Source organism: Oncorhynchus kisutch, linkage group LG6 (genome assembly GCF_002021735.2).
Source record: "Oncorhynchus kisutch isolate 150728-3 linkage group LG6, Okis_V2, whole genome shotgun sequence".
NCBI lineage: Eukaryota > Metazoa > Chordata > Actinopteri > Salmoniformes > Salmonidae > Oncorhynchus > Oncorhynchus kisutch.
The window spans coordinates 17,352,070-17,374,686 of NC_034179.2; the positions used below are offsets into that span (position 1 = coordinate 17,352,070).

The 22,617-nt window shown below is 41.2% G+C and overlaps 1 protein-coding gene and 1 long non-coding RNA gene across 5 annotated transcripts in view; both read left to right on the forward strand.

The window, feature by feature from the left end:
• mat2al (methionine adenosyltransferase II, alpha-like) overlaps positions 1-22,021 on the forward strand; it is a 43,751-nt gene extending 21,730 nt beyond the window's left edge. For 3 of the 4 annotated variants that reach the window (XM_031826310.1, XM_031826308.1, XM_031826309.1), the window contains 8 exons: positions 1,281-1,402; positions 1,534-1,636; positions 16,194-16,306; positions 19,376-19,519; positions 20,552-20,770; positions 21,096-21,278; positions 21,429-21,562; positions 21,779-21,967. In XM_031826310.1, the coding sequence (XP_031682170.1) occupies positions 1,376-1,402; positions 1,534-1,636; positions 16,194-16,306; positions 19,376-19,519; positions 20,552-20,770; positions 21,096-21,278; positions 21,429-21,562; positions 21,779-21,881 (1,026 nt within the window). In that variant the 5' untranslated portion in view covers positions 1,281-1,375 and the 3' untranslated portion in view covers positions 21,882-21,967. Of the gene's footprint in view, positions 1-1,280; positions 1,403-1,533; positions 1,637-16,193; positions 16,307-19,375; positions 19,520-20,551; positions 20,771-21,095; positions 21,279-21,428; positions 21,563-21,778 lie in introns of all 4 variants that reach the window. The other variant, XM_020484954.2, reaches the window with a different exon arrangement.
• Positions 2,562-7,269, forward strand: LOC116374353 (uncharacterized). The gene is made up of 2 exons (XR_004210205.1): positions 2,562-2,688; positions 6,968-7,269. It is a non-coding gene; the product is annotated as an uncharacterized LOC116374353 (long non-coding RNA).
• Positions 22,022-22,617: the final 596 nt, after the last annotated feature.

The following is a 22,617-nucleotide window of genomic DNA, read 5'->3' on the forward strand; positions in this document are numbered from 1 at the left end:
CACACGTTGAAGGTCACTGAGCTCTTCAGTGAGGCCATCCTGCTGCCAATGTTTGTCTATGGAGATTAATGGCTATGTCGGGGAGACATGCAGCATCCTCATGCTTATCAAACTTTGTGGCTGTGTTAGCACAGCAGGCTCTGGGGCCTTCTTGCCATGGGCACAAAAGGAGAAAATCATACCTGCAGTAATTGTGTAGTACTTCGTCTGTTCTCCTTTTTGTTTTGTCAACTTTTCTGCATTTTCTCTGTGAAGTGGGCTACTGGACTTTTGTTTCTTTTTCCACCTTGGCTTAGTATTAGCACGCGAGATATCGGATGTCTATCTATTTTAGATTTTTCTCGCTATAGCTATTAGGTTTTCCTCATTCTCCCTCAGCCTGGTGAATTGCATGCCTCCCCCTTGCTTTGGTAGCTAACTCAGCCTGCACTCTATTAAAAATACGTTTTTCCATCGGATGGGCCCCAGCAATTAATCTGTAAGTCTCTGCTCTCTCTTTGCTTTTGATCTGCGGTCATGTTTTAGTTGTGTTCTAGCTGGTTTCCAGTTGTTGGGCTCTGGCTTGCCGACCAAAACCGTGGTGGTTGGCTAGGCTAATAGCTAGTTGTCTAAATGGCTAACGGTAGCTGGCTGGATAACTTCATATAGCGATCATTCTTTGATAACTGGTTAATGGCATTATGTATTTCCAAAACTTTGGTTTACTTTAAGGTAGCTTTAAGCTAGCTGTTGATATTAACTGGCTGACTTATGCAGTGGTAACTTAACATTAGCAGGCTGGTAGGGCTAACGTTAGCAGGTCAGTAGGACTAATGTTAGCAGGCTAGTTGCTAGCAACCTTGCAATTTGATTTGTAAATAAATTCATAAAGTCTTTGCTTGTTAGTTGGCAGAAAATGTAATTGAAACCAGTAGTCATGAGTGCAGACAATTTGGTTTAATTTGAAGTTATACATTTTGAAGTTATTTCTGTTTACATTCTAGGGAATTGTCTGGCTTACCGGGTCCTCCATATTACATTACACCCAGGCAAAACATTTTCTGACATGACTTCGGCATTCTCATTGGTTTGATGTAGCTAATAACTTAAGTTGAAAAGTGAGAACTTTAACTAGCTAGCTAACTAATGATTTGCCTAAACACTTAGCTATATATTTGGGGTGAATAAGTTGCTGTACCAATAACATGCTGTCAATATCCTAGTGTAACTATTCAGAAGCATGTTAGTTAGCACAACAATATGAGCTGACTTGACATCAAAGCAAAACTTCACTTTTACAGATGGATACCCTTTCACTACCTGTGGTGTGGGAAAAGGATACATCAACACCCTGAAGAGATGTTTGGTGCACTCATAACATGTTTTTGAGTGATTAATGAGTATCATCTTCAAGGTTGATAAGGTAAGCAAATGCAAGTATTATTCTCGTAAATGTAGTCTATATATGAATTTGTAATAATTGGATCTTTCATTGCTTTAAACTAGTAACTAGCTCATTCTGATCATGTGTTGTAACTGATTGCTTCTAGAAAGAAAGGAACAAGTCAAAAAGACAGATTGAGGCTTTCAATCGAACTGAGGACAGAGAAATATGTGTGCACTGGGTCAAGGCTTCTTGCATGCATAACTTTTAGATGTAAGTTCTTTAATTTATTTTGGAAAAATAATATGAATTGCCATATTTCTTCTGCCCAAGCCTCATACACCTTAGTCAGGAAGAAGTGAATACTAGTAGACGACTGGCTCTTAATGATTAAGTCTAGATTGAAGATCATAATTAGTTGATTAGTTTGAATCAATTGTGTTGAGGCTTGGCTGTAGAAAAATATTGTATGTGGCTCTCTAAGACAGGGGGCACCAATGTTTTGTGGGAGGGTGCGGGACCTTCCCTGATTTGAGGGAACAATATATTTTTTTACGAATAATTTACGTTTTGGTTATACCGATTTTTAAAACAATGCATAAATGCGCTATGCTTTAGGCTAAAAACAGGTGGTTAAATGCCTGAGGAAGATGTGACTCTGCACATTGGAATATCTTTGGTATGTCTCTGACATTCAGAAGCTGAGGTAAGACCTTCTGAAGTCGAGGAGTCAAAGAAATTATACTTATACAATGTGTGACTGTCACTATCAATTGTTCGATTGATCTGTATTAAAAATGGTGCCGGAGAAGAAGGCAGACGTTTTACGTGTCCCCAACAGATTTAGTTTTTTTGTTTGTTTATTTGCATTGTTTGTAACTTACTTTTTAAACTTATTTTGTATGTAATATTACCGCTACCATCTCTTATGACCGAAAATAACTTCTGGACATCAGGACTGCGATTACTCACCACTGACTGGCAGAATCCTTTTTTTCCTTTAACGAGTCTGATGAGGCCGACTCAAATGATATACTGCTTTCTCGGGAACAGGCCCAGATCCCGGTGATTTGCGTGAAGAGGAGAAAGAGAAAGGGGCCAGAGGGCAGGCGGCCTTCTGAGAATTCATAGGTGATCGAATAAACCCCCACTTCCTTCCATTCTATAGCAAACATGCAATCTTTGAAGAATAAAATCGATGACCTACGCGGGAAGATTAAACTACCAACGGGGACATATCTTATGCTTCACAGAGTTGTGGCTGAACGACGACACTATCAACATACAGCTGGCTGGTTAAACACTAGATAGAACAGCATTATCTGGTAAGCCAAGAGGCGGCGGACAATGTATTTTTGTAAATAACAACTGGTGCACAATATCTAAGTAAGTCTCGAGCTATTGCTCGCCTTAGGTAGTGCGGTCTATAGCTTATGAGATACTCTATCTACCTAGAGAGTTACAATATATATTTTTCGTAGCTTTTTACATACCACTAAGACAGTGTTGCATGAGCTGTGTTCTGCCATAAGCAAACAAGAACAAGGCCCTCCTAGTAGCTGGGGACTTTAATGCAGGGAAACTTAAATCCGTTTTACCAAATTTCTATCGGCATGTTAAATGTGCAACCAGAGGGGGGGGACCTCTGGGCCACCTTTACTCCACAGACAGAGATGTGTACAAAGCTCTCCCTTGCCCTCCATTTGGCAAATCTGACCATAATTATATCCTCCTGATTTCTGCTTACAAGCAAAAATTAAAGCAGGAAGCACCAGTGACAAGATCAATAAAAAAGTGGTCAGAGGAAGCACATGCTAAGCTACAGAAATGTTTTGCTAGCACAGACTGGAATATTTCCGGGATTCTTCTGATGGGATTGAGGAGTACACCACATCAGTCATTGGCTGTAGAAGCCAATGACGTCATCCCCACAGTGACCGTACATACCCCAACCAGAAGACATGGATTACAGGCAACATCCACACTGATCTAAAGGCTAGAGCTGCCGCTTTGAAGGAGTGGGACTCTAACCCAGAAGCTTATAAGAAATCCTGCTATGCCCTCTGACGAACCATCAGGCAAGGCGTCAATACAGGACTAAGATTGAATTGTACTACACCGGCTGTGACGCTCATTGGATGTGGCAGGGCTTGCAAACCATGAAACTACAAAGGGAAGCACAGCCAAGAGCTGTCCAGTGACACAAGCCTACCAGATGAGCTAAACTACTTCTATGCTCGCTTCAAGTCAAATAACACTGAAACATGCATGAGAGCACCAGCTGTTCCGGAAGACTGTGTGATGACACTCTTCACAACCGATGTGAGACCTTTTAAACAGGTCAACATTCACAAGGCCGCAGGGCCAGACGGATTACCAGGGACGTGTACTGTGAGCCTGTGCTGACCAACTGACATTTTCAGCCTCTCCATGTCCAAGTCTGTAATATCAACATGTTTTAAGCAGACCACCATAATGCCTGTGCCCAAAGTTACTAAGGTAACCAGCCTAAATGACTACCGACCCGTAGCATTCACGTCTGTAGCCATGAAGTGCTTTGAAAGGCTGATCATGGCTCACAGCAACACCATTATCCCAGAAATCTTAGACCCTCTCCAATTTGCATACTGTACCAACAGATCCACAGATGAAGTGATCTCTATTGCACTCCACACTGCCCTTCTCCACCTGGACAAAAGGAACACCAATGTGAGAATTCTATTCATTGACTAGAGCTCGGTGTTCAACACCATAGTGCCCTCAAAGCTCATCAATAATCTAAGGACCCTGGGACTAAACACCTCCCTTTGCAACTGGATCCTGGACTTCCTGACGGGCTGCCCCCAGGTGGTAAGGGTAGGCAACAACACATCTGCCACACTGCTTCTCAACACAGGGTCCCCTAAAGGGTGCGTGCTCAGTCCCCTTCTGTACGCCCTCTTCACTCATGACTGCACGGCCAGGCACGACTCCAACACTATTAAATTTGCCTATGACACAACAGTGGTAGGCCTTATCACCAACAATGATGAGACAGCCTGTAGGGAGGTCAGAGACCTGGCCGTGTGGAGCCAGGACAACAACCTCTCCCTCAACATGATCAAGACAAAGGAGATGATTGTGGACTACAGGAAAAAGAAGACCGAGCGCACGCCCCCATTCTCATTGACGGGGCTGCAGTGGAGCAGGTTGAGATCTTCAAGTTCCTTGGTGTCCACATCACCAACAAGCTATCATGGTCCAGGCACACCAAGACAGTAATGTAGAGGGCACGACCACCTATTCCCTCTTAGTAGACTGAAAAGATTTGGCATGGGTCCTCAGATCCTCAAAAGGTTCTACAGCTGCAACATCGAGAGCATCCTGACAGGTTGCATCACTGCCTGGTATGGCAACTGCTCAGCCTTCGACCGCAAGGTACTACTGAGGGTAGTGCGAACGACCCAGTACATCACTGGGGCCAAGCTTCCTGCCACCCAGGACCTCTATACCAGGCGGTGTCAAGAGGAAGGCCCTAAAAATTGTCAGACTCCAGCCACCCTAGTCATAGACTGTTCTCTCTGCTACTGCACGGCAAGCACTACCGGAGCGCCAAGTCTAGGTCCAAGAGGCTTCTCAACAGCTTCTACCCCCAAGCCATAAGACTCCTGAACATCTAATCAAATGGCTACACAGACCATTTGCATTGCCCCGCCTCTCCTCTTTTACACCGCTGCTACTCTGTTGTTATCTATGCTTAGTCGCTTTAATAACTTTACCTACATGTACATATTATCTCAACTAACTGGTGCCGCACATTGACTCTGTACTGGTACCACCCTGTATATAGTCTCGCTATTGTTATTTTACTGCTGCTCTTTAATTACTTGTTACTTTTATTTCTTATTCTTATCCGTATGTTTTGTACTGCATTGTTGGTTAGGGGCTTGTAAGTAAGAGTTTCACACCTGTTGTATTTGGCGCATGTGACTAATAAAATGTACATTTTATTCACTATGTTAGAAAATATGTATAATTAAATTGAGATTTCATATAAATTATCATAATAAAAAAAATTGGTAGTGGAATAACATTTCATTTGGGGAGATTGTGGAGATTTTCTTTCTTTCTTATTAAATGGAATTGCAGGAAATGGGCCAAAACATGACATTTCAAATGTTATTAAAGGGGGAGTGGGGGGTTGGGGAATCCCTGCTCTCAGAATAGTTCGCTATACATTCACTTGAAGTTAGGCCTGCTAAATCTATGTCCCAGTTTATGCTAGCTACATCATTTGTTTCTATATATTTATAACTAACAGAAACGTTGTTTCCTTGCTGAAAAATACTGTATATACAGTTGAAGTCAGAGGTTTACATACACTTAGGTTGGAGTCATTAACTCGTTTTTCAACCACTCCATACATTTCTTGTTAACAAACTATAGTTTTGGCAAGTTGGTTCTACTTTGTGCATGACACAAGTCATTTTTCCAACAATTGTTTACAGACCGATTATTTCACTTATAATGTCATGGCTCTAGAAGCTTCTGATAGGCTAATTGACATAATTTGAGCCAATTGGAGGTGTACCTGTGGATGAATTTCAAGACCTACCTTTCAGACTCCGTGCCTCCTTTGCTTGACATCATGGGAAAATCAAAAGAAATCAGCCAAGACCTCAGAAAAAGATTGTAGACCTCCACAAGTCTGGTTCATCCTTGGGAGAAATTTCCAAACGCCTGAAGGTACCACGTTCATCTGTACAAACAATAGTACTCAAGTATAAACACCATGGGACCACGCAGCCGTCATACCGCTCCGGGAGGAGATGCTATCTGTCTCCTAGAGATGAACGTACATTGTTGCAAAAAGTGCAAATCAATCCCAGAACAACAGCAAAGGACCTTGTGAAGATGCTGGAGGAAACGGGTACAAAAGTATCTATATACACAGTCAAACGAGTCCTATATCGACATAACCTGAAAGGCCTCTGAGCAAGGAAGAAGCCACTGCTCCAAAACTGCCATTAAAAACGCCAGACTACGGTTTGCAACTGCCCATGGGGACAAAGATCGTACTTTTTAGAGAAATGTCCTCTGGTCTGATGAAACAAAATAGAACTGTTTGGCCATAATGACCATGTTGTGTTTGAAGGAAAAGGGGGAGGCTTACCTAAAACGTTTGACCCAAGTGAAACAATTTAAAGGCATTGCTACCAAATACTAATTGAGTGTATGTAAACTTCTGACCCACTGGGAATGTGATGAAAGAAATTAAAGCTGAAATAAATCACACTCTCTACTATTTTCCTGACATTTCATATTCTTAAAATTAAGTGGTGATCCTAACTGACCTAAGACGGCGAATCTTTACTAGGATTAAATGTCAGGATTTGTGAAAAACTGAGTTTAAATGTATTTGGCTAAGGTGTATGTAAACTTCTTCATCTGTATAATGCCAGTTTCATTGAGAAGCATAGCAACATCAAGGTAACTTTGTAACAGCTGACCCCCTTTTTCCAAAGCCAAACCCGACCATTAGCCACAGAGTACCTTTTTTAAGATGCCAAAATAGAAAATGCTTTCAGTAACCATAATGTTGTTTTTGTTTTCTGATCGTTTCAGTGCATGTATTCAAAAATCTTTGGACGACGTACTTCCACAGGGCTGCCATCTACAAAGTTCACTCAAAAAGGCTATAGTTCTGAACCACGTTAGATTTTTCGTTTTAATTCACATTCTCATCTCTTTTAAGCTTCAATTGGTTAATGGCTAATTGCTCAGTTATCACTTGGCTCATGTAAATTCTGTAGTTTCCCCTCTAAACATCCTAAGTTCAACATCCTCATAGTGTTCACATGTTTCTCATGTAAATGTTGTTGCTACATAAAAATATTAAATAAACAATTTATTTCGGAAATATTCAATCTTTGCTTTTTTCTTCATTAGCATGCTGATGATTTGAAGTTGTGTTGGATTTATTTTGTTCTGTTAAGACATTGAATGTTGTTGAGTACATTTTGTATGTTTAGTTCGGTGAGAAGCAAGATAATTCCAAGTTATATATTAATTGGTTCGTGTAGATATGGCATTTCAATGTTAAAACGCAAAGTAACACAAAAAAAAGTAACATTAGCATATTCATAAGGAGTTTACAGAAAATTTGCACAAGGATTGTTTGCCAGATGTTCACAAGTCGCTGCAAGTTTGCCACGACTCCTTTGAATGTGAAAATATGAGCTTGCCGCTGTCTGTTTCTACAGGTTATTACTATGACGTGTAACTGTATACAGTGTCTTCAGAATGTACTCGCACCACTTGACTTTTTCCACATTTTGTTGTTACAACCTGAATTTAAATTGAAAAACAGGGCGCCAAATTCAAAACAACAAAAATCTCATTAAAATTCCTCAAGCATACAAGTATTTTTACACCATTTTAGAGATAAAATTCTCGTTAATCCAGCCACAGTGTCTGATTTAAAAAATGCTTTACAGCGAAAGCACCACTATTATGTTCGGTCACCACCAACTCACAGAAAAACACAGCCATTTTTCCAGCCAAAGAGAGGAGTCACAAAAAGCACAAATAGAGATAAAATTATGATCTTCATCAGAAGACTCATGTTACACAATACAATACACAATACATGTATGTTTTGTTTGATAAAGTGCATATTTATATCAAAACATCTCATTTTATATTGGTGCGTTACGTTCAGTAGTTCTAAAACATGCGGTGATTGTGCAGAGAGCCACATCTATTTACAGAAATACTCATAAATGTTGATGAAAATACAAGTGTTATACATGGAATTAGATATAATTCTCCTTAATGCAACTGCTGTGTCAGATTTAAGAAAATGGAAAAAGCAAACCATGCAATCTGAGTAGAGCTTTCAGACAACAAAGCAGCCAAAAAGATATCCGCCATATTGTGTTGTCAACATTAGTCGGAAATAGCATTATAAATATTCACTTAACTTATTTTTTCCTTTTTGGGGAGGGAATTTTTCCCCCTTTTCTCCACAATTTTGTGGTATCCAATTGTTAGTAGTTACTATCTTGTCTCATCGCTACAACTTCCGTACGGGCTCGGGAGAGACGAAGGTCGAAAGCCATGCGTCCTCCGAAACACAAATCAACCAAGCCGCACTGCTTAACACAGCACACATCCAACCCGGAAGCCAGCCGCACCAATGTGCACTGCGCCCGGCCTGACAAGAATATCCCTGCCGGCCAAACCCTTCCTCACCCGGACGATGCTAGGCCAATTGTGCGTCGCCCCACGGACCTCCCGGTCACGGCCGGCTGCGACAGATATTCACTTACCTTTGATGATCTTCATCAGAATGCACTACCAGGAATCCCAGTTCCACGATAAATGTTTGATTTGTTCGATAATGTCCATCATTTATGTCCAAATAGCTTCTTTTGTTAGCGCGTTTGGTAAACAAATCCAAACACGCGTTCAGGTCCAGCCGAACGTCGGACGAAAAGTTCAAGTTCAAGAAGTTATATTACAGCCCGTAGAAACTTGTCTAACTAAGTATAGAATACATTTTTAGGATGTTATTATCATAAATGTTCAATAATGTTCCAACTGGAGAATTCCTATGTCTGTAGAAAAGCAATGGAACAAGAGCCAACTCTCGTGACCATGCATCAGACTGTGGCACTCTGCCAGACACCTGGCTCAATCAGCTCTCATTCACCCCCACTTCACAGTAGAAGCCTGAAACAACGTTCTGAAGACTTGACATCTAGTGGAAGTCTTAGGAAGTGCAATATGACCCCATTTACACTGTATATTGGAATGGCAAAGAGTTGAAAAACTACAAACCTCAGATTTCCCGATTTCTGGTTGGATTTTTCTCAGGTTTTTGCCTGCCATACGAGTTCTGTTATACTCACAGACATCATTCAAACAGTTTTAGAAACTTCAGAGTTTTCTATCCAATACTATTAACCTCTTGAAGCTAGGGGGCACTATTTTTATGTTTGGAAAAATAACGTTCCCAAAGTAAAAGGACCAGATGCTAGAATATGCATATAATTGACAGATTAGGATAGAAAACACTCTAAAGTTTCAAACTGTCAAAAGTTTGTGAGTTAAACAGAACTGATATTGCAGGCTAAAACCTGAGGAAAATCCAATCAGGAAGTGCCCCTGTTTTTGAAACCTCTCTGTTCTTAAGCATCCCTATTGCCCATTTAAAGGGATATCCTTTTTCTATGGCTTCCATAAGGTGTCAACAGCCTTTAGACATAGTTTCAGGCTTTTATATTGAAGAATGAGCGTGAACGACCACATTGCGTAAGTGGATAGGTGGGGGCTCTCAGAGTGATTTGTGCGCAAAAGAGAAAGGCGGCCATTGTTACTCCCGGTACTAGTGTAAAGCCAACTGTCCCGGTTGATATATTATCGAATAGATATTTGAAAAACAGCCTGGGGATTGATTATAAAAAACATTTGACATTTTTCTGTGAACATTATGGATATAATTTGGAATTTTTGTCTGCGTTGTCGTGACCGCTCTTTCCGGTGGATTCCTGGGCATAACACACCAAACTAACGGAGGTATTTGGATATAAAAAATATCTTTATGGAACAAAAGGAACATTTGTTGTCTAACAGGGAGTCTCGTGAGTGAAAACATCTGAAGATCATCAAAGGTAAATGATTAATTTGATTGATTTTCTGATTTTCGTGACCAAGTTACCTGATGCTAAGTGTAATTATTGTTTTGTCGAGCGATCAATAAACTTACACAAACACTTGTATTGCTTTCGCTGTAAAGCATAATTTCAAAATCTGAGACGACAGGTGGATTAACAAAAGGCTAAGCTGTGTTTTGCAATATTACACTTGTGATTTCATGAATATGAATATTTTCTAGTAATATTATTTGACTGTGGCGCTATGCTATTCAGCGTTGCTGATGACAATTATCCCGGATCCGGTATGGGTGGTTCAGAGAGGTTAATGATATGCAGAAATTAGCATCTGACAGAATAGCAGGCAGTTTACTCTGGGCACCTTATTCATCCAAGCCTCTCAATACTGCCCCCCTGTCACCAAGAAGTTAATGCAGTTAGATTTTAATGGCTGTGACAGGAAAAAACTGATGCAATTTTAAAATCATAACAATACATTCACAGATTTCACAACTGTATTCCCTCAGGCCCCTACTCCACCACTACCACATATCTACAGTACTAAATCCATGTTATCGTGTATGTGTATGTGCCTATGTTTGTGTTGCTTCACAGTCCACGCTGTTCTATAAGCAGTGGTGTAAAAGTACTACTTAAGTCGTTTTTGGGTTATCTGTACTTTACTATTTATGTTTGACTACTTTTACTTAACTACATTCCTTAAGAAAATATTGTACCTTTTACCCCATACATTTTTCTTGACACCCAAAAGTACTAGTTACATTTTGAAGGCTTAGCAGGACAGGAAAATAGTCCAATTCACACACTTATCAAGAGAACATCCCTGGTCATCCCTACTGCCTCTGATCTGGCAGACTCACTAAACACACATGATTTGTTTGTAAATGATGTCTGAATGTTGAAGTGTGCCGTGGCTGTCCGTAAATAAAATAAAAAACAAGAAAATGGTGCCATCTGGTTTGCTTAATATAAGGAATTTGAAATTATTCTTACTTTTACTTTTGATACTTAAGTATATTTGAAACCAAATACTGTAAGACTTTTTCTCGGGTAGAATTTTACTGGGTGACTTTTACTTGACAGTTGGGTACTGTTTCCACCACTGTCCGTAAGGTGTATTTTTATATTTTAAATCTAATTTTACTGCTTGCATCAGTTACTTGACGTGAAATGGAGTTCCATGTAGTGATGGCTCTATGTAGTACTGTGCGCCTCCCATAGTCTGTTCTGAACTTGGTGACTGAAGAGACCACTTGTGGCATGTCTTGTGGGGTATGCATGGGTGTCCGAGCTGTGCGCCAGCAGTTTAAACAGACAGCTCGGTGCTATGTCAATGTCTCTCATAAAAACAAGTAGTGATGAAGTCAATCTCTCCTCCACTTTGAGCCAGGAGAGATTGACATGCATGTTAATAATATTTACTCTATGTGTACATCCAAGGGCCAGCCGTGCTGCCCTGTTCTGAGCCAATTGCAACTTTGTGGCACCTGACCACACAACTGAACAGTAGTTTACTGAAAGTCAGTGGCATGTCATTAGTAAAGATTGAAAAAGTAATGGGCCTAGACAGCTGCCCTGGGGAATTCCTGATTCTACCTGGATTATGTTGGAAAGGCCCGCTGTGTTCTGTTAGACTGGTAACTCTTTATCCACAATATAGCAGGGGGTGTAAAGCCATAACACACACGTTTTTCCAGTAGACTATGATCAATAATGTCAAAAGCCACACTGAAGTCTAACAAAACAGCCCCCACAATTGTATCATCAATTTCTCTAAGCCAATCATCAGTGCTGTGCTTGTTGAATGTCCTTCCCTTTAAGCATGGTGAAAGTTTGTCAATTTGTTCACTGTAAAATAGCATTTTTAAAACCCAATTTTTCCCAAAAGTTTACTAAGGGTTGGTAACGGGCTGATTGGTCGGCTATTTGAGCCAGTAAAGGGGGCTTTACTATTCTTTGGTAGCGGAATTACTTTTGCTTCTCTCCAAGCCTGGGGGTACACACATTTTAGTAGGCTTAAATTGAAAATGTCAAATATGAGTGGCAATATCGTCCGCTATTATCCCCAGTAATTTTCCATTCAAGTTGTCAGACCCCAGTGGCTTGTCATTGTTGATAGACACCAATAATTTTCTTGTAACCAAAATTACAATGCTTGTCTTTCATAATTTGGTCAGATAGATATCTGTCTGGATGTGTAAGTGTCATCATTTGTTGCTGGCATGGCATGCCTAAATTTGCTTATCTTGCCATTAAAAAAAATCATTAAAGTAGTTGGAAATATCAGTTGGTTTTGTGATGAATGAGCCATCTGATTCAATGAATGGAGCTGAGTTTGTCTTTTTACTATCATTCTTTGTTATTTATCTTTGTTTCATGTGCCTTTTGCTGAGGAGTGGCTTCCGTCTGGCTACTCTACCATAAAGGCCTGATTTTGTGGAGTGCTGCAGAGATGGTTGTCCTTTTGGAAGGTTCTCCCATCTCCACAGAGGAGCTCTCGAGCTCTGTCAGAGTGACCATTGGGTGACCAGGTCTTGGTGACCAGTTTGCAATCTGTGTTAAGGAGAGAGATTGGTCTATAGGAGGCCCACTTTAGCGGGTTATTCCCTTTCTTGTGGATTACAGTAATCACTGCTTGAGAGAGAGACTCTGGAAAGCAGTTGTCTTCCCTGGCTTTTTTAAGTACCTCCATAAGGTAGGCGACCAACAGCTCCCTAAATTCTTTATAGAACTCTGGAGGGAAGCCATCCTCCCCAGGAGATTTATTAGAAGTTAAGGATTTAATGGCCTCCAACAATTCAGGAACTGAGAAGTGTTCACTCAGGCGCTCTCGGTCTTCCTCTGACAGGCATGGGAGGTTGAGAGAGGAGAGAAAGGAGTCGATCTCTGATAGATCATCGCTTGATTGGGAAGTGTAGAGGTTGTTAAGAGAATTTTGTTCTTAAAAGTATTATTCATTTCAGTAGGGTCGAAAGATATCTCATTAGTAAGAGTTTCTATGGCATTAATTGTCCTCTTATTTTCCTCTGTTTTCAGTTGCCATGCCAATACTTTGAGCTTTCTCTCCAAGCTCGTAATAACACTGTTTTGATTTAGTGATGGCCCTCTCAGCTTGATATGTGTTCAGAATATTATATTTCAGTTTTTTATTTACCAAAAGCCTGTATAGATCTTTAGTCGGGCCTCTTTGGTAGGTTTTCTCTAGCACAGAGATTTCAGATTCAAGGGCACTCAGTTCCGCACTGTTTTCTCTTCAGCCCTTTAGTATAGGAAATTATCTGTCCCCTCAGATAGGCTTTCAATGTGTCCCAAAGAATGAAACTGTCAGGAGCGGAGGGTTTGTTTGTCAAAGTAAAAATATTGATCTACTCTTTGATGAATGCACAAAATTCAGGTTACTTTAGGGGTGTAGAATTTAGTCTCCATCTATATGCTCCATTTACCTTGGTAGGAATGGAGATTGATAATACCAGAGGAGAATGGTCACTAAGCAATCTGGGGAGATACTTTGATATCTAACACTATGAAATAGTTGGGTCGATAGTAAAAAGTTATCTATGCGTGTGGGTGTGAATAAAAAGAGTAGTCCCTATCCTGTGGGTGCATCTGTCTCCAGATGTCTAGCAAATTGAGATCTTTCATGAATGACATGGTGAGCTTGCCGGCTTTGGTAAGAAGTGAGGGTTTATCAGAGGACCTATCAAGAACTGTATCTAAACAAAAAATAATATCTCCTCCAACCAGTAGCCATCCTGGTGGTGCTTGAGCGACCTGAAGGAAGACATTCTATGACATATGGTCATCGAAGTTAGGAGCATAAATATTCAATAGGGTCCAAGACTCTGAGAACATATGCCCCTGCACCAAAGCAAACCTGCCCGAGGGATCTGAGGTGGTGTTGTTGACGCAGAAGGGGATGTGTCTACTTATCAAAACAAACCTGCCAGAGGGATCTGAGATGGTGTTGTTGATGCAGAAGGGGATGTGTCTACTTATCAAAACAAACCTGCCAGAGGGATCAGAGATGGTGTTGTTGATGCAGAAGGGGATGTTTCTACTTATCAAAATTGCAGTTCCTCTTGCTTTGGAGTTAAAAGAGGATGCAAAACTTGTCCTACCCATTCCCTCTTTAATTTCTTGTGTTCACTGGCTGTAAGATGTGTTTCTTGTAAAAACACAATGTCAGACTTTTATTTCTTAAGGTATGTATAGACTCTTTTCCTTTTAATCGGGCTGTTAAGAACTTTTACGTTGAATGTAACATATTTTAGTGGATTAAGCATAGGTTGGGTTTCAAATATGTAACCGAATGGAAATCTCTCATGTGTAAATAGTCAGGAAATGTGTCTACTTTGGTTTGAACCCAGGAGTGACCTATGTGTCTCTTTAGGAAGGAAACAACAATAAACATAGAAAAAAAATCCCGCCCACCCCGATTGTCAGACTAAAACAGCAATCAAACATGAATAGACTTGTAGAGATACGTTGCTGCTCGCTTTCCATCTTGCTCTTACTAGCTAAACCTTGGCGTAAACGAAAACCTGCGAGCTCTCTTAAGTTGAAAACAAACGTGAATAGACATTTATGGCTGAATATTTACTGCCCACTGTAAGGGCTGCTTGAGTCTCTTTTCGGAAGAAAAACATAAATTGGGGGGAAAGCAGTGGGCCTGAGCCCACTTATTTGCTTCGCCCAGTGGATATTGACTAAACCAAAATATACTCTCCTGTAAATGTAATAGAACTCACCCCGGGAAAAAAACGGTTAGTTGAAAATGTACAAATCAATTATAGCGACCGGATATCGGGGTAAACGGATCCATATTCCAAGAACATATCAACAGTTCATAAGAGAAAACAAACAAACTACATCCCCCAGAGAGACCGTCCTGGTTCAGACGCGGTTCAGTTCTCCCGGTGTGTTGAAGAGATGCCTTCAGCCTTTGAACAGAACTTTCATCCGCACAGGGTGGATGAGGTAGCCGGTGATGTTCTTCTCCTTCAGTGCTTTGGCGGCAGGTCTGAACTGCTTGCGTCTGGCGAGATCCACGCTCATCCACACTCATATCCGGAAAAAGGCTGACCCTCTTGCCATCAATGGTGATGTCCCCTTTGGCTCTTGCGAGTTGCAGTATCTTCTCTCTGTCTTGGAAACGGAGGAACCTGTTCAGGACGGCCCATAGGGGCTCATCTGGCCGGGGTTTCTGCGCTGATGTTCTGTGGGCGCGTTCGATTTCCAGCGGCTTGGTGAAGTGGATTATGCCTAGGACCTCCAGGATCCATTGAGTGAAGAAATGGACCGGGTCACGGCCCTCGCTGTCCTCTTTCAATCCCACCACACGGATATTACTACGTCTGCTCTGGTTCTCCATCTGGTCTACCTTGTTTTTGAGGTAGGCATTGTCCTTCTGCAGTTGTATCAGAACCTGGTCATGTCGAGCGATGGTGTCTTCAACTGTGCTAATGCGCAACCCTGCCTCAGTTGTTCTCAAAAGGAGATCATTCATGGAGGTTTTCAGGTCATCAATGGAAGAATGGAGTTCAGCCGATTTCTTGTCAATTTTCATAGAAAGACCTTTGTTACCATCCTGAATTTCCCGGAGGAGAGTAGCCAGCATGCGAGCTTGCCGAGAGCAACAGTCTGGAACTATCGTCTGAGTTATGAGGGCTAATCTTGCTAGCTGTAGCGTTATCGTTATCTTGGGAATCAACAACGTTTTGGTAGTCCTTCTTGCCTCTCGGTCGGGGGTCCATGCCTCTTTGGGAAGGTAAGTACTTGACAATTTATCAGCCGATGTTAGAATATTGTTTCAACGTTATTTAGGTAATAATAGAATAACTTTGAAGAGCTCGGCTTGTCAACGTCTGCTCAGCTCTGCGTCATCACGTGCTCCATTTTTACTTTATTTAATCTATTTTAGAATAAGGCTATAACTTAGATTGAAAAAGTCAAGCGGTCTGAATAATTTTGGAAGACACTAAAAGAGATATTTCTGTTTTTAATTTTCAATGCATTTGCAAAAATGTCAAAAAATATATCACTTTGTATTGTGTGTAGCTGTGTGAGAGGTAGGATAAAAACTATTTATTCAATTTCAGGCTGTAACACAACTATGTGGAATAAGTCAAGGGGTTTGAATACTTTCTGAAGGCCCTGTAACTGTCTTTCTACAGGGTTTGACTATAAGACGTGTAACGTGCTGGTGGCCCTAGAGCCCCAGGCAGAGGAGATATCAGTATGTGTGTTTGAAGGCAAGGATCAGGATGACATCGGAGCCGGAGATCAGGTACACTTTAAATTACAGTTCCACCAATTGAGAAATGTAACTTTGTAAAATAAAATGTTTTGATTTAAACAAATTTTTAACATTGTCATAGAGACACATTTTCAACTTCATAAAAAAAACTATTTTTCCCATCTCAAGAGGTTAAATTAAAAAACTATATTAAGTGCCAAAGTAACATGGTTGAATGTAAGAGGGTTGATTTTATCTTAAATCGGACAAAAATCCCCTTGTGACGGGGAATGGAAGGAAGATAGTTTTTCATTATGAATCTGGCAACTCTGCAGAGTGGTCACTAGCTAGCACCCAACATCAACCCCACTGCTCACCCTAATGCCTAACCTTAAATTAAGACTAAAAAAAGTAAAAAAATAAATAAAAATAAATATATATATATATATTCATACATTTTTACAATGCACCCAATTTTGACTTTGCAGCTGGCCTATCCAATTTGCTCAGTTCTGCCTCCAGGACAAGACTTGTGACAATAAACGTCAACCTCCGATTGGCAGCTTTATGTCTGAAACACGGTGTGGTAGTTGAATGCAAGCTTCACCCCAAAAATGTCTTTGTTAAAAACATTCTAGTCTATCTATGGGTAACAGGGTTAACATGTTATTCTCTACCAACCCTCTCAGTTTTCCACCAGAAAACAACATAAAAGAGTAGAACCAGCTCACCTGGTTTTACTCTATGATTTGACTATTAGATGTTCAATGTTTCTTTAGAAAAAAGGGATAGTTTCACCTTATTAAAATGAGAGTTCAGTTCACGTAACAGGGTTGACCTTAAAATGAGGGACAAACATATGTGAATTACTAATCACATAAAATAAATCATATTCAGAAATGACTTTCTCAAAGCAGCAAGATAACTAGCTTTACAATGATGGTGAAAACTCAGTGAAATCTTGGTGATGTGGGTTAAAATCTTAGAAGTCAGAGGGTGCACAAAGGGGCATGTCAAAATGCTGAATTTTGGCAATTTAGCAAGTCTTTATTCATACCATATAGTATTAATAGAAGATGTTCTGAAAGAGTTGCAAAACCTGGACCCGTATAAATCAGCTGGGCTAGACAATCTGGACCCTCTCTTTCTAAAATTATCCGTCGCCATTGTTGCAACCCCTATTAATAGTCTGTTCAACCTCTCTTTCGTACCGTCCGAGATTCCTAAAGATTGGAAAGCTGCCGCGGTCATCCCCCTCTTCAAAGGGGGTGACACTCTAGACCCAAACTGTTACAGACCTATATCCATCCTGCCCCGCCTTTCTAAAGTCTTCGAAAGCCAAGTTAACAACCAGATCACTGACCATTTCGAATCCCACCATACCTTCTCCGCTGTGCAATCCGGTTTCCGAGCTGGTCATGGTACTAAACGATATCATAACCGCCATCGATAAAAGACAGTACTGTGCACTCATCTTCATCGACCTGGCCAAGGCATTTGACTCTGTCAATCACCACATTCTTATCGGCAGACTCAACAGCCTTGGTTTCTCAAATGACTGCTTCTCAGATAGTGTTCAGTGTGTCAAATCGGAGGGCCTGTTGTCCGGACCTCTGGCAGTCTCTATGGGGGTACCACAGGGTTCAATTCTCGGGCCGACTATTTTCTCTGTATATTTCAATGATGTCGCTCTTGTTGCTGGTGATTCTCTGATCCACCTCTACACAGACGACACCATTCTGTATACTTCTGGCCCTTCTTTGGACACTGTGTTAACAAACCTCCAAACGAGCTTTGATGCCATACAACACTCCTTCTGTGGCCTCCAACTGCTCTTAAACGCTAGTAAAACTGAATGCATGCTCTTCAACCGATCGCTGCTCGCACCCGCCCGCCCCCCCGACTAGCATCACTACTCTGGACAGTTCTGACTTAGAATATGTGGACAACTACAAATTCCTAGGTGTCTGGCTAGACTGTAAATTCTCCTTCCAGACTCATATTAAGCATCGCCAATCCAAAATGAAATCTAGAATCAGCTTCCTATTTTGCAACAAAGCATCCTTCACTCACGCTGTCAAACATACCTTCGTAAAACTGACTATCCTACCGATCCTCGACTTTGGCGATGTCATTTACAAAATAGCCTCCAACACTACTCAGCAAACTGGATACAGTCTATCACAGTGCCATCCATTTTGTCACCAAAGCCCCATATACTACCCACCACTGCGACCTGTATGCTCTCGTCGGCTGGCCCTTGCTACATATTCGTCGCCAGACCCACTGGCTCCAGGTAATATATAAGTCTATGCTAGGTAAAGCTCATCCTTATCTCGGCTCACTGGTCACCATAACAACACCCACCCGTAGCACACGCTCCAGCTGGTATATCTCACTGGTCATCCCAAAAGCCAACACCTCCTTTGGCCGCCTTTCCTTCCAGTTCTCTGCTGCCAATGACTGGAACGAATTGCAAAAAATCATTGAAGTTGGAGACTTATCTCCCTCACTAACTTTAAGCATCAGCTATCAGAGCAGCTCACCGATCGCTGCAGATGTACACAGTCCTTCTGTAATAGCCCATCCATCTACCTACCCTCATCCCCATATTATAGTTTTTTTTTTCTTTTTTTGTTGCTCTTTTGCACACCAGTATTTCTACTGGCACATCCTCATCTGCACATCTATCACTCCAGTGTTAATTGCTAAATTGTAATTACTTCGCTACTATGGCCTATTTATTGCCTTACCTCCTTACTCCATTTGCACACACTGTATATAGATTTTTCTATTGTGTTATTGACTGTACTTTTGTTTATTCCATGTGTAACTTTTTGTCGCACTGATTTGCTTTATCTTGGCCAGGTTGCAGTTGTAAATTAGAACTTGTTCTCAACTGGCCTACCTGGTTAAATAAAGGTTAAAAATACAATTTAAAGGTTACTTAATTTAAAGTAACCGGCTTAAAATTCTATATTGGTAAACAAATCCTACTTAAAATGTCAAAGGGATACAAAATGCACTCATTTCGGGGAACAACCCATTTACACACACGTGCATTCACACACTGCCTTGGCTTAAGTGAATGTCTAATGATCTAGCCTGTGGTCCTGCCAGGGCCTGATGTTTGGCTATGCTACAGATGAGACAGAGGAATGTATGCCTCTCACCATCTTACTGGCCCACAAACTCAACCACAAGATGAAGGAGCTGTCTGCCAACGGGGAGTGTCCTTGGATCAGACCGGACTCTAAAACTCAGGTGAGCCCTCTAGTGATGAGGCCAGTCTATCAGAATGAGTGACGTAGAACCTAGTTAGTGAATGTCCCCAATCCTGCACAAATCATGTAACGACAGAAATACAAGTGGATTGGAGACAGATGGAGGTGATGCATATTTATCCCCAAGATTAAATTGGTTTGAAATGAGTTTCAGATCAGGTGAAATACTAATATAGGGGTCTGACATAATGTATTTTATTTCACCACCACTAATGAGATTGGTGTGCTTGATGCATGTTGTGTCGGAGCTTCTCAAAGTCAGGGGGCGTGGTCGACAGTGCGTACCTCATCTCTCCTATCACATCCAACTATGATCGATATTTGTTTTTATTGCAGAGGAGAGCACTGAATTAGCGTACCATTAGTTTTTTTTAATGCTTGAAGGGAGATGGCACAGTATTCCCTTTTGAGTCAGGAACCAAAACTCCTCCAAAATGACTGGTGAATGCGTTGTCTGCAGCATTTGGTCATATGACAGCTCCATCAGCTGTTTGATTTCACTTACCAGCATGTCAACTGAGCCAGGATCACAGTCAAACAGATTTAGCTGATTCAGTCACTCATCTATCACTTTTTTTGTATTTCGCTTGTATTCAGTTTGTTCAGTTTCTCAAATAGGCTAGGTTCAGTCATTTTCCTCTTGATTGCCAGCTATAGCATCAATTCTTAGTTTCACAGTGTTATCTGACAAAGGTATTGATGTGAGTTTCTGTGCCTCTGCCTCCCCACACATTGTTTTCATCATATCAATTGTGGCCGGTGAAATCGAAGTCTCTGCAATAGTGTGTGGTTCATAGCGTAGCAGGCCTAGCTATTTCATATCAGTTGTGACCCCTAGTTTGGGAACCACTGTACTAATACAACTAAACATGAATCATTAAATGTTTTTGAATATTTTTTGCATAATATTTTTGCATACAACTTCAAAAATATTTCTTCAGATAACTTCTGTCTTGTCCTCTTGTCAGTTATGACCAAACGCTGACCTTTGAACTGTCCCTCTGTCTCCAAGGTTACAGTGGAGTACCGTGATAACAGTGGGGCCATGGAGCCGGTGCGTGTCCATACAGTGGTCATCTCTGTGCAGCATAGCCCTGATGTCAGTCTGGAAGAGATACGCCGTAGCCTGATGGACAGCGTGGTTCGGAAGGTCATCCCTGCCCGTTACCTAGACGACAAGACCATCTACCACCTGCTGCCAAGTGGGAAGTTCCTTCTGGGCGGACCTCAGGTAAGAATGGGGCTTTCAAATAATACACCATTATTCCCTAACCAAGTTAGTTAAATAAAATTAAATTCCCTAACAAAATCAAATGCCTTATACATGGTTTAAATGCTTGTAAATGTTTATACATGTGGAGTTGCTAATTTGTCGATATGTACACATACTGTAACTTCTTTTGTTTATAGTTTCTTATCAATTCAAGGATACATATATAGTGTTATAAGGTGTTTCCTTGCAGGAGTGCTGGTTTTACAATGTATGAATCATCTCCCAGGCAATTAGATGTGTGGTGTGTGTATTTTATGTTTTGTATTTGTACTCTTCTGGACAGAGTGATGCAGGACTGACAGGTCGTAAGATCATAGTGGACACGTATGGAGGGTGGGGAGGGCATGGTGGAGGGGCCTTCTCTGGAAAGGACTACTCTAAAGTGGACCGCTCTGGGGCCTATGCAGCCCGCTGGGTGGCCAAGTCTCTGGTGAAAGCCAAGCTCTGCCGGAGAGCCTTGGTTCAGGTCAGTCAAAATCCTTAAAAGTATGTACTAAAATTATGCATTCAATATCTGGCTGTATAGTAATAAGAATAAGAAGAATAGTGTGTGACTTTTTTTGAAACCTTGTTAATCTTTTTTGGGAGTGTGAATCTTCTGTTTCTGCTGTCCCAGGTTTCGTATGCCATCGGTGTGGCTCACCCTCTGTCCATCTCTGTGTTCCACTATGGAACGTCCACCAGGCAGGAGGATGAACTGCTGCAGATCGTCAACAACAACTTTGACCTCAGGCCTGGGGTAATTGTCAAGTAAGTACAATATCACTGTCTTGTGATCTGTGGCTTTTTACCAAATTGAGATACTAAGCTATTTGACTAATTGATCTTGCTGATGAGCTGCTTCTGCTTTGGGTCAAGTTGGGGCATTTGGGAATCACAACGATTATGCGAAAGAGAGGTGGAGAATCTTATGCAGCAGGCTAATTTATGGCACATTCTAATGTTAACATATTCCCTCTTCTCCAGAGAGCTGGGTCTGAAGCGGCCTATCTACCAGTCCACTGCCTGCTATGGACACTTCGGCCGGGACGAGTTCCCCTGGGAGAAGCCCAAGCCACTGCAGTTCTGATGGAAACAACCACTCTTATCACCTGGCTGTTTCTTGTAAATCTGACTGCCAAATAACACTATCAGATAAAAAGTGTAGATCCTTTCTCTTTATGATTCTATCTTTTATCCTACTGAAAATATAAATTGACATTTCAGCAACACTGTGTGACACTTGGTTGTGTAATTTAAGCAAGGTTTGTAATGGCCTCCAGAAAAGTGAAAGGCGCAATATTCACCATTACCGCTAGAGGAAAGTAGTAATCTGTTGATTACCCAACGGCATCCAGGAGGGAGAGAAAAAAGTATCAAATCAAAGTGTATTGGTCCGTCACAGATGATCCATTATATTGACCAGATGCTCAAGTGGTCACTCTAACAATGAAAAAAAAACGTCTGAAAAAAATGGAAGGCTATCGAGTCGGGAGCAGACAAGGTCAGATGGGACCATTCTAGCCAATGAGAGGGCAGATATGCTTGTAAAGACCAGGTACAACTCTGATATATAGTATTTTTTCAGGGATGTCACGTGTCCTACTTATATCAGTACACTAACAACCCAAGCATTACGCAACTTCTATCCTATCATATAAGCCCAATATAGAAAATAAGCCTTTACATTTTTTCTTGACCCAATTCGACACTCATTGACCTCCATACAAAAAGTTCTTGCTTGGTGAGCGGAGAAAAAAACGGACAAAACACCATGTGCTGGAGGAGACAGGCTTTGGGCACAGTTATCCCTCTGCTTCGCCTCT